Genomic DNA, 15,786 nt, shown 5'->3' on the forward strand with positions numbered 1-15,786 from the left:
AGCCAGTCTGCAGGAAGATAAACTGGATGGGGCAGTGAAATGGGAGGTAGATTTGGGGGAAAAAGTACTTTAAAATCTCAGTGTTTTTATCTGGATCATTTCCTTTAAGAGTATTTATAAATGCTTGGCAGGGTGAGGCTGCAGGGACTGCACTTAAGTACAGCAACATCATCCTCTCTGTGCATGTACCAGCCCAGCTCCTCCATTCACACAGGGACATTTGGCTGATCCTGGAACACCTATTGCCACAAATAATATCACTGTACAAATAACAACAGAGTGCTGTGAAGAAGCCATTCCTTTCTGACGGGGTGCTTAGTGCCCACTAGATGGTACTAAGCACCGACTCTGAAATCGCTGATTAAACTGCCTGCTGTCAATAACAATTTCAGGCTCTGGGGGTTGTCAGAAAACCTCTTGGTTTTGATCCATATCCAGCTTTATAAATAGGTGGGGTTTGTCCCATTCAGTGTCATTGTCAGTTCAGCATGGGGAATGGTGTGATGCAGATTAAAATAACGAGCCTGGAGGCACAGAGAATGTGCGTGAGTGTCAAGTGCTGCCACCTTTGCTTTAGACAACACATTCAACCCCCGTACAGAGAATGACCCAGTTCCTAAGGGGTTTTTTTTTGTGTTGGATCCTTATCGGACTCGGATTTTATAGTTCCTGGAGGCTTTGGAGCACATAGAGCACACACATCAATGCCTTCCTGCCTGATAAACAGAGAGTGGTTCATTGTGCCAGGCAAAACATGTACATTGGAAATCATCTCTATCTAGGAAATTGTTTGCCAAGCTCAAATTTCTGCCCGGGTCTGACATTCTGCTTCTGCTGGACTTTCCCCTGCAGACACACCAGAGCAGTCCCACAGGGCAGCTGAAACAACAGGCCACTGACAGGTCATACACTGTCACCTCTTCCCAGGCAGAAGAGCCAGGGGAAGGCTGTGACTTGGCTGAAAACAGGGGGTGGAGCTGGTTAGTGTGTGCTCAGCATGGCTCACTGAAAGGGATCAGGCAGGAGTTCCTTAAAGCATCCCTTTCTCCCCTGCTCAGGGGGCAGGAGGGTGTCTCACGCTCTCCCCATCTGGGCCAAGTGGCAGCGCTGAAGGGGTGACTGCTGCTGCCTTCCCCTTCTGGAAGGGGATTAAGCCAAAATTAGCAACACAAAATTGACAGGTCAGTTTGTTTCAAACCTGCTTCCTTCATAGCATGGTAACTTAACTGCTGTGGAGCCCAGAGATGGAGTCCTTAAGCTGTGTCTTTCCAGTACGGAGATTCATGCATTTCTATAGCAACAAAAATAAGTGGATTTGCTTACAAACAGTGTTTTGTACAGCTAAGAATAGCCACATTTCCACAAAGGTATTAAAAAAAAGACACAAATGCTGGTTTGGATATTAAGATTAATATATTTAATCTTTCTTGTTTGTAAAACAAGACATAAATTTGTGTATAGATATAATTTATATATTTTTTATTTATATATACTATATACAGACAATAAAAAAATTTTCCTCTGTATTAGACTGAGAGATTGAAGGAGGAATGATATAGGCATAACGGGGAGCTTGAAGAAACTCAGAGTTTCAGACTAGGTAATTCCCAGGGAAAAGGAAAACACATCTCCCTGTAGCCTTCAGCACTGGAACAGGCCTTGCCCACCACGGACTGAAGTCCCAATTGGCTCTTCCACTGGATATTTGCTACATGGTTCTTGAAATTAGGAGGCTGTCCCCCAGCAGGATCCTCTCTGCCTTGCTGACTGACAGCAACAGCCCGAGCCCAGGACAGCCTCGGGCCAGGGGAGGTTATTGCACTCGGCTGAGGATGCGCGTGTTAACAGCACATTGTGCATTTCCATAGCTCCTATGGAAGAACGAGACATTTCGGATGTGCATATTTGTATAAATTAACAGAGATGGGAAGCGACTGATCCCTGGAGATCCCTGATCATCCCCAGGCACTGGGGCAAGTGGGCTGGGTTTGATCAATGCCATAACCTCCCTTTCCAGCTGGAGGGGGTGGGATGGGGGAGAGGCAGGACTCGCTCGCCCCGTGCACACGTGAAGTGCAGTGGGTGGCAGGGTAAGGGCAATGCAATGTGTCACCTTGCTTTTTCTCCTTGCTCCATTTTGGAGGGTAGGTGACTGCAGTGAAACACCAATTAAGGCTGTCTGATTGATTATATCTAGTAGCTAGACTGGCAGGAGGAGAAGGGGAACCTTGGGGTTGGAAGGAACGCAATTAGGAATCATTTTATCATTCACCTGGAGGTGAAAAAAACCCCACAAACAATCCAAAAACCCCAACTCCAAATAAATAGCCATCACACAGTAATAAATAATGCTTCTTATGGCAGTCAGCCTGGTGAAGACAGGAAAAGACCCCCAATGCCCTGGCAAGGAGGACAACCCCTGTCTGGCTCATGGACAAAACTGGTCTAGGGTTCCGCTCTAATGGTCACGATGAAAGGAAATAGGAGAGGGTTTGGGCTGTGCCTTGGAGGCATGAACCTGACCTCTAGAGAATGGTGTGAAAGAGGTCTCCTCTCAGCTGCTAGCCCAGCTTATGTCTTTCAATGCTCAAAAATGAGTCTGGGTTCCTTGCAAGGTCTCTAGCATGGATACAGCCATTCAGAAGAGGAAGTGGAACATAGCATTGTTTAGTTTGGAAAAGATCTCTAAGATCACTGAGTCCAATTGTTCCCCCAGTACTGTCAAGCCCACCACTAACCCATGTTCCCAAGCACCACAACTACACCTCTTTTAAATACCTCCAGAGATGGTGATTCTACCACTTCCCTGGACAGCCTGTTCAATGCCTGATCACCCTTCCAGTGAAGGAATTTTCCCCAATACCCAATCTAAACCTCCCCTGGCACAACTTGAGGCCACTTCCTCTTGTCCTGTCACTTGTTGCTTGGGAAAAGAGACCGACCCCCACCTGACTACAACCCCATCACGGAGCTATAGAGAGTGAGAAGGTCCCTGCTGAGCCTCCTCCTCTCCAAGCTGCACATCCCCAGCTCCCTCAGCTACTTCTCATCAGATTTGTTCTCCAGACCCTTCCCCAACTCTGGACATGCTTCAGCCCCTCAAGGTCTTTCTTGTCATCAGGGACCCAAAAATGAACCTTAACAGGGGCCTCACCAGTGCCCAGTCCAGGGGGACAGTCACTGCCCTGGTCCTGTTGCCACACTATTGCTGACACAAGCCAGGTGCCATTGGCCTTCTTGCCCACGTGGGCACACTCTGGCTCATGTTCAGGTGCTGTCAACCCCCCAGGTCCTTTCCTGCTGAGCGCTTTCCAGCCACTCTACCCCAGCCTGGAGCTGCAGGGGGTTGTTGTTACCCATGGGCAGTACCCAGCACTTGGCATGGTTGAACCTCATACAATTGGCCTCAGCCCATGAATCCAGCCTGTCCAGATCCTCTGCAGAGCCTTCCTGCCCTCCAGCAGATTAAGCCCAATGCAGTGTCATCCTGAATTTACTGGGGGTACTCTTGATCCCCTTGTCCAGATCACTGATAAAGATACTAACCAGGACTGGCCCCAACACTGGGGAACAGCACTAGTGACCAGCCCCAGCTGGATTTAACTCCATTCCCCACCACTCTCTGGGCCTGACTACCCAGCCAGTTTCTCCAGGAGAAAGCTGTGGGACACAGTGTCAAAGGCTTTACTAAGTCTAGATACAAAACATCCACAGCTTTTCCTTCATCCCCTGAGTGACCCTGTCATAGAAGGAGACCAAGCTGGTCAAGCAGCACCAGCCTTTCACAAACCCATGCTGGCTGGGCCTGATCCCCACTGTTGTCCTGTACATGCCATGTGATTGCACTCAAGATGATCTGTTCCATGACCTTCTTGGCATCGAGGTCAGACTGACAGGCCTGTAAGTTCCCTGGATCCTCCCTACTTGCAGGCATTAAGCCCCTGCCTTTTGCACAGGCAGTACCTATGCTCAGGACTGGAGCACTGGTGCCCAAGCTGTGAGAGTAGAGCCTAGCAGGGTGACCAAGCTCTGTCCCAGGATTATGGCATCCTGCCTGTGCTAGGACTACTTCACAAGCCCTACCACAGCAGCAGGGACTTTCACCCCAGAGATCCCTTCTGGCTCCTAATTACGTTGTATTTGTGGGCCAGGAAGATCCTGGAGGCAGAAGAGCTGTTTACGTGGCAAGACACTGTTCTGGCTCCAGATGGCCCAAGTGAAGCCAGGAGATCTCAGCTCAGTTCCTGATCATTCACCGGCCCACCACAAACTGTGACAAGGGTCTTTGCACAAGTGAGGCTCAGAACCCCATGGAACCAAACTAATGTGGAGATGGGGTGGCTGTGCCTCCCAAGCACTGTCACTGACAAGGCCAGCACTGGGGAACAAGCAAAGAAGCTGCTTGAGCCCCTTGACAAACTGGTTGCACAGCTTGTGACAGGGCATGAATTTACCCTTCAAAACCACCATCACCACTACCATCCATTCTGTAGAGATCAAAGAGTGTCTTGGCTACTACAAACCCCAGTAAATATGGGCCTGCAGAAACACATCACCACCAGACCTGTGAGACTGGAGAACCACCAGCACAAGGTCTGGAACACACTGGCTTGTTGGCCTTCGGAGCTGGCTTACTTATTGATCAGTGTCTTTAGGGAGCGCGTGAGCGTGCTCATGACAGTGGCAACCGTGGCTGACTGGCGGGCGAGCTGCTCCACAGTCTGCTGGTGGCTCAGTGTCCTGGCCGTGGACTCCTCCGCAGCCTTCAGGAGGAAGGTGTAATTCCTCACCACTTCCTCCACCTTTGTCAGCAGCTCTTGGCGCTGGGAATCCAAGCGCACGACGTACACCAGCCTCACAAATGTCTCGATGAGGCTGCTTAGCACCTGGAAGCTGCTTGTGATGGCAGAGAGCATGTGGGTAGGACTCTTGTCGACGGCTGCAACGCGGCGGCAGGATGCCCGAAACTCCTTGAACTTGAGGGCGAGCTCTTGCTTGTACTCAGCCAGCTGGGAGACGTAGGGTTTGCAGTCCCGGACATCAGGGCTCAGTACACACTGCCTCAGGATAGTCAGGAGCTCATTGGTGTCCAGCTGCACTTGCAGAAAACCATTGGGAAAGCTGTAGGCATGGCCTCGAAGGGTGTTGATCTTTGCCAAGCTCCCCTCGAAACTGGAGGTCCTTAAATCTATTTCCTGGGTCTGACTGTCACTGGGACTGCTGCAGGCTGTTGCATCTAGGACCTGAAGAGTCCTGCTCATGACGGGAACCATCTGATTATCCAGCTTCATTCCCGGGAGTATCTGCATGGGGATGGAATAGGACAGCTCATCCTTCTCACTACCATCATCTGCAACATCACATTTCCTGTAGTAGAAGCAGTACCGGATGGAGCAGCACTTTTCATCCTCCATGTCTTCATCCCGGAGCTCAGCAGGACTTGGATACATCTCCTCTTGGACAGAGAACACTGCTGAACCCTTCTGGTTCTTTTTATCCTGTGCTATCTGGACATAGGAGGGGTCAGCTGCTCCAGAGACTTCCTGGATTTTGCTCTTCAGAACAGGACAAAGGATGCTGGGCTCAGGCTCTTTCTGTAGGCCCTTCTGCTTGGTTGTATAGGTGTTCTCGTAGATGTCAGAGGACAAGGATGTCCTATCAGTCTTATCTATTTCACTGACACTGTAGCGACGCAAGAGCTTCCTGTAGTGCGGCGCTCCCACGCACTCCCCTTGGGAAGTGCATGTTGTCAAACAAGACACGCTGTTCTCTGGATCTGACCGGTAGTCTCTGGACTCTAAACTTGTGGATCGTATCCGTTTGCCTTTGGAAGGGCTGCTCATGCTTGTCAACCTAATGGCTTCAACTTGCTTTTGGTCATCTGCAGCTTTATCCCTCCCTCTCCTCTCCAGTTCTGATATCACCAACTGATTAGGGGGTGGTCTCATTCCCCTGCAAATTCTCTTGCAGTCACAGCTGCGCCTTTGCTCCCTGGACATCCCTGGGACTTTTTGCACAGGACTGCTCCTTAGCTGGCAGCTGCAGCGCCCAGGGGCAGGGGGGTGCAGATACTCTTGTGGTGGGAGGTCACTTTTACTCTTTGGCTTGAGCAGCTCTTCAAGGAATTCCAGCTCATACTGCTTCACCTTCTGCAGCTGGGCCTGCCGCTCGTCCGTCTCCTTCTTCAACCGGGTTGGAAAAGTTGCAGAGAACAGGTTCCTCAACCTGAAGGGAGCTTTTGGGGCTTTGGGTTTAGCTGGGACATCAGCATCTTGTTGGGTCACCTCCAATATTTTTTCTACTTTTTTGGAAGGCACGGAGCTAATCTGCAGGCTCTCCGCTCTGGGCATCAGTTGGATTGGCCCTTTGGCTTCCTCACTGGTCCTCCTGAAAATGCTGCCAGGTGATGGAGAGTGCACATTGCTGCTCTCAGCTTTTAAGATTTTGGCTGAACTTTCCTGTTGCACTTTCTGTCCTTGGTTTGAAGGAGCTGTGTGTTTCTGCAAGATGAGACTTGCAGCTTCCCCACCTGCCTTCTGACCTGTCTCTCCACTTCCAGCTTTTCCTGGAGCATCTCTACTCACTTTTTGCTGGTAGTTCTTAGAGGCAAAAGTCTTACTGGACATCATTTCCTCACCTGCTGAGGCAAGGTGGAAAGCTTCAGCCTGACTGCCTTGAGCTTCTTTAGGACTTGGAGAAACTTCACAGTGCTGCTGCAGAGAGAGTTTCTGCTGCTGCCGCTGACAGTTGCATGTCTCTGCAGTTTGTGGACCTCCTTTAAGTGTCAAAGGCTTGCTGCTGGCTGATGCACAGCAGCTGGTACCATTCACATTCTGGTCCTCTTTTAAGGCTGATACCATTTGGGGAGCTGAAGCTTTTGCATTTGATTCTTGCTGCAGAACAGCTGAAATGATGGCTGGAGTTACACCGCTTTTTTGATCCAGGAGGAGCTTGGAGCTCGGCTGCACCTCTTTGGGCATCTTCTCTTGCAGATCCTGTGTCTGCTCCCTGCTCAGGGTGGCTGTGGGATGCAGAGATACCTCAAAGGCAGCTTTTGTGTGGCCTGCACCTTTGCATTCAGTGCTTGGCATTGAAGCCCCCTTATTCTGCTCATTAAGCTGGGGGGTCAGCCCTGGCTGGACAGCTGAGGTGTAGCTCTGCTCAGCACGTTGCTGCTCTTGTTTGCTCTTGCAGTTGGTAAGGCCAGGATTTTGGGGAGAGAAAGCTGGCTTCAGTGAAGGGCTCGGCTCCTGGCTGCCCAGGGGGTAGGGTGAGGTGAGAACAGCCTGGGAAGCACAGCTCTGGATTCGGAAAGGCAAGTCCTTCCTGGCCAGGAGGTTTTCTTTGTTGATGTGTTGTGTGAGGAAATAGGCTGCATTCTGATGCTGCTTCATAGCAGAGACCATCTCCGAGACATCGGTTAGCTCTGAGGAGTTCGTCTCATGGCCAGAGTCCAAGGATGACTCAGGAGTGATGGCAGCCAGGACAATAAGACCTGAGGAGGGACACAAAGAAAACCCCACAACAACCCTCACACCACACTGCTGTGTGGAGGAGAGGGGAACTCCAGGTGGCAGGAGGGTCCAAGGAGTGCAGGACACATCATCCCATTGGAGAGATTTTCATGACTTTCCACAACAAAGAGTTAATGCTTTTAAGTGAGATCACTTTTTAGCACCGAGCTGCCTTGCTAGCTAAATTCAGCAAGAGCTCCTGGCTCAGGAAAAGGTCCTGGGAAGTCTTCCAGTGTCAGTGGTAGCAGAGCTATAGAAGCTTGTCTGGTACCAGAAGGAAAACTGGGCAACAGCTACTCTGCCACAGTGAGTAGGGCAACCAAGGTGGGGAGAGGAACAAAGGACTGTGCTGCCAGCCCACTGGTGCCAGAGTCACCCATTTAACAGGAGGTTTGCCCTGTGAAGGGCTCACAACCTCTGGGAACTTGCAAAGACTGATGGCCAAAGGTACCAGCTGAGTGGGGTCACAGAGGGGAGGAACTCATGCTCACAGTACTGGTTTGCAAGTGACTCACCCCAGCATCATGGCATGTGAACCATGGCAGATACGGGATATGAGATAACCAAGAGACTCCTTCAGCCACCTCAGCTTCTTAGAAATCTTCTGAGCAGCAGCTTGGCTACTCCTGCCACAACTTAGTTGTGCCTGTTGCCACAACTTAGTTTTTACTAGAAGCTGCTCCGCAGTAATTTATAGGATGGGAGAAGGAGACTAAAGGGAAGGACATACAATAGGAGAGAAAGGCTATAGGGAAAAAAGGGAGCCACAGCCACTGAAATACCTGCTGTCTGCTGTGGTGGGGGATGCGGGCAATCCTCTGAAGCAGCCAGGGCTTCCAGCGCCTGCAACGTGGACACCAGGGCGTCATCCAGCTCTTGGGCATGGTCCCGCACTGTCCGTGGTTGTACATTGTCTATCAGTGTGACAGGGATCTCGTCGTAGAGGATGCTACAGAGGTGCCGGCCCTGCTCCTGGCTCTGGGCAGCTGCCCGGCGCTTGGGGTCATCCTCGTCGGAGCTGTTGTCTCGGAAGCCAGGAGGAGGGGCGGCGATGGCTGGGAGCAGGGACGTTGTCTCATCTTCTTCCTCATCGTTCCCGGGAGGGGGAAGTGACATCAAGTCCACCATGTTGTCCCGGGTGGTGCCAGGCTTGCCCCCCATGCATGAGGCCAGCCGGCTCTTGATTTTGGCTTGGCAGGACTCACAGTAGAAGTGCGAGGTGTCGCTCCGCAGGTGGGTGTCTATGGTGTGTGCCCTGGCCCTGCTCGTGTGCCTGTCTTGGTCAAGGCCATCCGGGTCATACTCGCTTGCTGTTCCGTTGTAGCCTTGGCCAGAGCTTTTGGAAGTGGGGTCAGATTTGGTCCTGGGACGAGTTTCCTCAAAAAAAATCAGGTTTTCATTGATATCTGTCCCATTCTCTTTTTCCTTCCTCTGCTCTCGCATGTGCAGGTAGCAAAAGCGGATGAGCTCGGAGTCCGAAGCCCTGGTGGCAGAAGCCCCGGCTGCTCCGGTGACAGTGGCAGAGCCACCCACCAACCCGTTCTCTTTCTTTCCCATGTGCCCTGCCACGGCAGGCCGGTGGAAATTGTGTGCGTTGATGTAATCTAAACCAAAACCACAACAGGAACATTAACAGCAGCACCTGGGAGAAGGAAAACAGCTCCTGCTCCCTCTGGAGAAGCACCTGCGTGCTCTCTGCCCTCCATCCCTCAGCATGCTGGACTGCAGTGGGACACACATGTTCCCTGCAGCACAGCCAGGCCACCCGGGGGAAAACCTGCTGGGCCTATCTGCAAGGAATGAGGGTAGAAGAAACGTCCTGTGCACACAGACCATAGAATCATCAAATGGTTTGTTTTGGAAGGGACAGTTAAAGGCCATCTAGTCCAATCCCCCTACAGTGAGCAGGGACATCTTCAAACAGATCAGGTTGTTCAGAGTCCTGTCCAACCTGACCTTGAATGTTTCCAGGGATGAGGAATCCACCATTTCTCTGGGCAACAGTGCTCATGCCTCACCCTCCTCATCATAAAAACCTTCTTCTTTGTCCCTAGTCTGAATCTACCCACTTTTAATGTAAAACCATTGCCCCATGTCCTATGGCTAGAGGCCATTAAAAAGTCTCCCTGAAACCATCTGTTCTCAAGGTTAAAAACTCCCAGCTCTCTTAGCCTGTCCTCCAGTCCTCTGATCCATTTCATGGCTGCCTCTGGACTCGCTCCAACAGGTCTGTGTCTTTCCTGTGCTGGGGACCCCAGAGCACTGCAGGTGGGGTCTCACCAGAGCAGAGGGGCAGAATGACCTCCCTTGCCTTGACCTGCTGCCCATATGGGAGATGCTGCCCAGGACACAACTGGCTTTCTGGGCTGCCAGCACACATTGCCAGCTCATGTCCAGCTCTTCATTCACTACTACCCTCAAGTCCTTCTCAGCAGGGCTGCTCTTGTTCATCCCCCATCCTGCACTGATACTGAGGGTTGCCCTAACCCAGGTGCAGCACCTTGCACTTGGCCTTGTTGAACTTCATGAGATTCCTATGGGCTACTTCTCGAGCTTGTCCAGGTCCCTCTGGATGGCATCCTGTCCCTCAGGCATGTCAACTATACCACTCCTCTTGGTGTCATCTGCAAACCTGCGGAGGGTGCTCTGGATCGACTGTGCCACTGATGAAGGTATTGAACAGCACTGCTCCCAGTATGGCCTTCTGAGGGACACCACTTGTCACTGATCGCCATCTGGACACTGAACCACTGACCACTGCCTTCTGGATGTGACCATACAACTAGTTTCTCATCCACTGAACAGTCCACCCAGCAAATCCATCTCTCCAGTTTAGAGAGAAGGATGTTTTGAGGCACCATGTCAAAGGCCTTACAGAGGTCCAGAGAGATGACATCCATAGCTCTTTGCTTCTCCACTGATGTAGTCACTCCATTGAAGAAGACAACTGGGTTGTTCAGGCATGATTTGCCCTTGGTGAAGCCATGCTGGCCGTTTCAAATCACCTCCTGTCCTCCATGTGCCTTAGCACAGCTTCTAGAAGGATCTGTTCCATAATCCTCCCAGGCACAGAGCGGAGGCTGACAGGTCTGTAGCTCCCAGGGTCCTCCCTTGTACCCTTTGAAAAAATGGATGCAATATTTCCCTTTTTCTAGTCACTGCCATGACTTTTTCAGCATCAGGGAGAGTGGCTTGGCAACTCCATCAGCCAATTCCCTCAGGACTCTGGGATGCACCTTGTCAGGTCCCACAGACATGTATGTTCAAGCTTCTCACATGGTATCAAACCTGATCTTCTCTTGCAGTGAGGGGCACTTTGTTGCCTTAGTCCCTGTCTTGCAGTCCATACACTTGAGAGATGGAGAGAAAGGCTGCCAGTGAAGACTGAGGCAGAAAAGTACCTCAGCTGCCTTCTCATCTTTTACCAGCCATATGCATTGAGGTGGTCACTTTCTTTGACCTTCCTTTTCTAGCTGACATACCTGTAGAAGCCCTTGCTAGCATCCTTTGCATCCCTTGCCAAGTTCAGCTCTATCCACACCTTGGCCTTCCTGACCCCATTCCTACACAACTGGGTAGTGTCCCTGTGGTCCTCCCAGGGTACCTATCCCACTTCCACTGCCTGTGCATTTCCTTCTTGCCCTTTTAGTTTGACCAGAAGGTCGTGACTCATCCATGCCAGTTTCTTGTCTTCCTTTCCTAATTTCTTGCACTTGGGCATTGAGAACTTTTGCACTCTATGGAAAACATCGATCTGCCAGCTCTGTTCTGTTCCCTTGTCCTGCAGTTTCCCAGAGGGTCCCACTGTCTAACTTCTTGGACAGATCATGGGCTGGAAGGGGTTTCAGGTGCGGAGCTTTCCTGTATCCCACCTCTGAGTCAGGAACCTTCACAAACACAAGTGTGATGCAGGGGAGCACATTCCCCTGGGTGGCTTTGCATGTGCCACACTTGCCTTGGTCTCCCCACCCAAGCATGTGGGTTTCTCAAGAGGAAAGTGTTAAGCCTGAGCGGTACCACACATGTGGCCACCAAGAGCAGGAGGCAGCAGCTAACACTGAAGAAAAGGGACCTTCTGGCTCTGAGACATCAACCCAGTACAATAAGGAGAGAAGGGAAGGCCTGAAGAGACAGAAGGGAGAGGAACATACAGAGATGTGTATGGTGCATGTGGAAGGTGGCCAGCTCAAAAAAAGCCCATGTGGTATTGAAGGAGCTGACTTGCCTTTCTTTCCCTAAATCAGTAAATCTGGATTCCCCTCAAAGAACCTCATTAAAAGAGTTGTTAGAAGTGTGTTAGTGAGGCCCTTAGGTGTGGCTGGGCTGTAGTGATGGGGAGGCCAGAAGAGCCTGGAGGGTGGCTGGACAGCCTAGAAGCCTGCAAAAGCCCTGTGACACACTAAGGTAGCATGCTACCTGCTCATGTGGTTTGCTCCATTGTCTCAAAAATGGTAATGTGCTAGAGCCTAATTATATAAATTTTAGAAAGCAAAATATTATGAAATTTATGATAAGAGAGTATTGACCCTAAAGTTTGGGTTTTGTTGTTGTTGTTGTTGTTGTTGTTGTTGTTGTTTTTATGAGAAATTAGATCAATGCCACCATGGACCAGCAGCACAACTGAGCAGTGCCCTTTTACAAACAGCTTTTAGGCATTTTTAGAAATACTGGTCTATTCTTTCCTCTCCATCTCTGCATCCATCTCTTTTCTAGACTAACCACAACAAAATCCTTTAACCTTCCCCAGCAAGACTATTTTCTGAATGTTTTCTCTCTGCTCCAAGCAGGACTCTATCTGGGAAAACGTCTTCTATCTGTGCTGTGTGACTGCAGCACGGACAGGAAGCAAGATTCCAGTAGGTTACTGGGAGCAGAGCTGGGCAGAGCCAGAGAAGGGCTGGCCATCACAGCCAGCACTGACACACAGGGATGCAGATGCCACATCAGGGATCCAGAGGGCAACAGGAGCAGCTTGGCTGCATACACCAACAAGAACCTTCAGTCTCAGTCTGCCAGCTCACACCTCATATGGCAAGAAGGAATTTGTGTAACATTGGCTGGACCAAGTAGTGTTCCTAAGGAGACTGCTACATGTGGGGCAATATTGCCTTTTGAGGAGGCATCCAATGTAGTTTGGCTGTGTTTAAGTGACAGACACACCCCCAGCCCCTTGTCCCTTGCTGCCCACGATCCATGTGTTATTTCTGTCTGGCTGACAGCTATAGGATCAGGCTGGCTCTGAAAGAGCCTGCTGGTCTTGCTGTTAAGCATCTCCCTGTGACAGCTTCCCCTTGCTCCCTTGTGCAAGGCAAGTGGCTGAAATACTATTTGGCCAGTAGTCCAGCCCTCAGGAGGGGCATCTGTCTGCACTGCAGGTTGAATTGTGCAGCTGTGCTGAGAACAGCTGCCCAGGGATGCAGGTTCTGTCTTACTAAGGATAAATTGAATCAAATAAATCCTAATTAAATTCATTAGCTCAACAAATTGGACAATTTGTCTCCCCAAACACACGTTTGTATTATACTGTTCATCACCTGCAATGCTAAAATCCCAACCAACCCAAAATCTGTTTCATTTCTGGCCACGCCAGTGCTCAGAAATGCTGTGTGAGGGAACACATGAGGGGACATGTGGGCTGTGTCAGGGTGGCATGGACTGAGGCAGAGGCTTTCCCACACCCAGACACCTCCAGTGGGTCATGCCCACACCTCACTGGCTGCCCATGCTAAGCCAAGGCCTGTTGCTGAATGCAGCCAAACCCCTCAAATCCCTAATCCAGCTGCTGGATGTGCAGGAGGGAAAAGTTCCTGACAAAGAGCTGAGAGCCCAGCTAAGGGCACAGAACTGCTTGGCTGACAGTGGCTCCTGGTGGGAGTGGGCAGAAGGTGCAGAGAGGTGAATCACTTGTGTAGCTCCATCATGGCACAATGGAGGGCAAGGCTTAGGCATATGGCTCCAAAGGGAAATGCAGAGAGATGGATCTAACTGACAGCACATGGACAGCCTGTGCATTTCTAAAAATGTCTGCAGTTCAGCAGGAGGTTTTAATGGGCCTCAGGAAAGATGGATGTGCTCCTCTTCTCGGTAAAAGCATGGGGCAAGGCTTGATTTTACATTTAAGATTCTGGCACAGCCTGCCTGCAGCCTGGGAAGTCAACTAACTTAATTCATCCCAGTGGGGCTTTCTTATCACTCCTGCAAGAATGTGCTAATGATCAGCAGTCCCTGCTCCCTGTGATCCGCCCAGCTCCTGACAGCTCAGCCTGCAGCCCTTTTGAGACCAGAACTGTGAGGAGACTTTTCTCAATACACACTAAATTCACTCCTACTGAAGGATGCCTGAGCAGCTGGGCTGAGTGTACTGGTCTGCTCCACTCCACTGGTCACAGAGGTTTGAACCATGCCCATAAGGGAAAATCTCCCCAATTAAAAATCCTGGCTATTGCCATAGTTACTAGAGTGTAGAAAAACACCACTTGCACATGTTGAGGTATCTCCTGTGGGTGCCACCAGCCCTTGGGTATGTTCTGGGATGCTCTCCCCATCCTCTGCTCCCCACATCCATGTGCCCCATGTGTCCCAGCACCCACGTCAGGGTGACATAGGCCTGGGAAGGACCACTCTGATGACAGCCAGTTAAGTTGGAAACACCCTCTGCTCACAGCAAAATGTGACTAAATATGTTCCCGTGGGGCACCCAGAGTAGAGAGCACAGTGACAGCTGTCAATCAGAGCCACAGGAAAGAAGGAAAGGAAACTGTGCTTATACTTACACCGACATCAACTGCCAGGCCTGGATTCACTGAGGTTCCTGCAGGTGCCTTCCTGATGCCTCTTGAGAGTGTGTCCTCCCACATGTGCTGAGTCTGTGTGCAGGTGCCTTCTCCAAAGGCACCAAATCCTCTCCCAAGGATCCTGCTAACTCTCTGCACTCCTCCCACCTCCCCAAGCAAGTCCCATCTTGAGGAGGGAGTTTTGACACTGCCAGCTAGACAGAAAACTTGTCTGAAGCTGCAGTGTCACTTGGGAGGTCTGAGGGCAACATTCCATAGATAGCTGGGTTGGTATTTTGCCCATCTCCAGCCACCGATCCCATATTTTGCATTTTCCTATACAAAATACATTTCATATGAACACCTGCATGGAACAGCAGCATGTGGTTCATGGCTGGCCCTTCTTTGAAATCACTCCTGAAAACCACTGATCTTTTCTGAGGGTGACTCACACCTGTAATCCATCCTCAAGGAACAGCACTGGTGCCTGTCATGACAGAACCTCCTGCTGTGCCCAGACCTGCCTTCTGCTCCTTGCATCAGGCTGGGCACCTGAAAAGCTGGGACACCAAAGTTACCGTCCTGCTTTAGGAAGTCAGCAGAGCAGCCATGACTGCAGAGCTGCCCATGCAGCTCATCCCCCCCAGGATGGAGGCAGCAGTATCCAAAGGTAGCAGGAATGCAGTCTGATGAGTGCATACCCTCACACTGGTGTCCAGAGCCAGGATGCCATCCAAGGAGTGTGTGCTGCATCCCTGCAGCAGCACACAGGCTGTTCTGTGAGGATCCAGCATTTACCTGGCAGCATTACAGGTCTTCTCAAACAGCACCTCCTGGATCTGCTCCAGGAGTTGCCTGAACAACACTTGCAGTGAGTGTTTACAGCTTGAGCTGACACCACAAGTCAGAGCTTATCCAAACTGAGGACTTGTCTCCCAGCTCTGCTTACTGGTTTAAAGGGAGTCTGCTGTTTCTCGAGGTGAATGGGAACAGAGGGGAGATGTAAACCCTTCACCCTCCTACTGCTGCAGAACCCTGAGTGGAGGGAAGAGAGGGAGCAGGAGGCTGGAGAAGGGGCTTGCACAGGAAGCAGAGGCTGAAACGTACCTGCCTTGATAATCTGAGGTGGGGGTGGCTGGCTGGGAGCCCTGGACAAGATCATCTTCTTGGAGTCCACCAGGAGACGGCAGTAGCCCGCAATGAGGCAGGCAAAGTTGGTGGCTTCAGGCCACTCCATCAGCAACACCAGCGGCTGGAAGGCAAGAGAGGCAAAGCACATGAGGACCATGTGGCTCAGCTGACAGGGACCAGAGCTCCACAGAGGCTGCACTGGCGCCTGGCACTGGTGTGACTGGTGAGCTGGTGGCACTTTTAGCACCTGCACAGGACTAAACAGCCAGGTGCACATCTTTGCTCCAGCTCACCCAACACATGGCCGTGCATAAGAAAGCGTCTCACTGCAGCTGTGATTCCAGCCTGCTGACTCCCCTAAGGATGAG

At 51.0% G+C, this 15,786-nt stretch overlaps 1 protein-coding gene across 2 annotated transcripts in view; it reads right to left on the reverse strand.

The window, feature by feature from the left end:
- Positions 1–1,400: 1,400 nt before the first annotated feature.
- Positions 1,401–15,786, reverse strand: part of FRMPD3 (FERM and PDZ domain containing 3) — a 62,344-nt gene continuing 47,958 nt past the window's right edge. For both annotated transcript variants that reach the window (XM_071569238.1, XM_071569237.1), the window contains 3 exons: positions 15,395–15,539; positions 8,297–9,118; positions 1,401–7,495 (listed from right to left, as the gene is read on the reverse strand). In XM_071569238.1, coding sequence (XP_071425339.1) covers positions 4,632–7,495; positions 8,297–9,118; positions 15,395–15,539 — 3,831 coding nt within the window. In that variant the 3' untranslated portion in view covers positions 1,401–4,631. The remainder of the gene's footprint in view (positions 7,496–8,296; positions 9,119–15,394; positions 15,540–15,786) is intronic.

This window comes from Pithys albifrons, chromosome 14, assembly GCF_047495875.1.
Source record: "Pithys albifrons albifrons isolate INPA30051 chromosome 14, PitAlb_v1, whole genome shotgun sequence".
In the NCBI taxonomy this organism is placed as follows: Eukaryota; Metazoa; Chordata; class Aves; order Passeriformes; family Thamnophilidae; genus Pithys; species Pithys albifrons.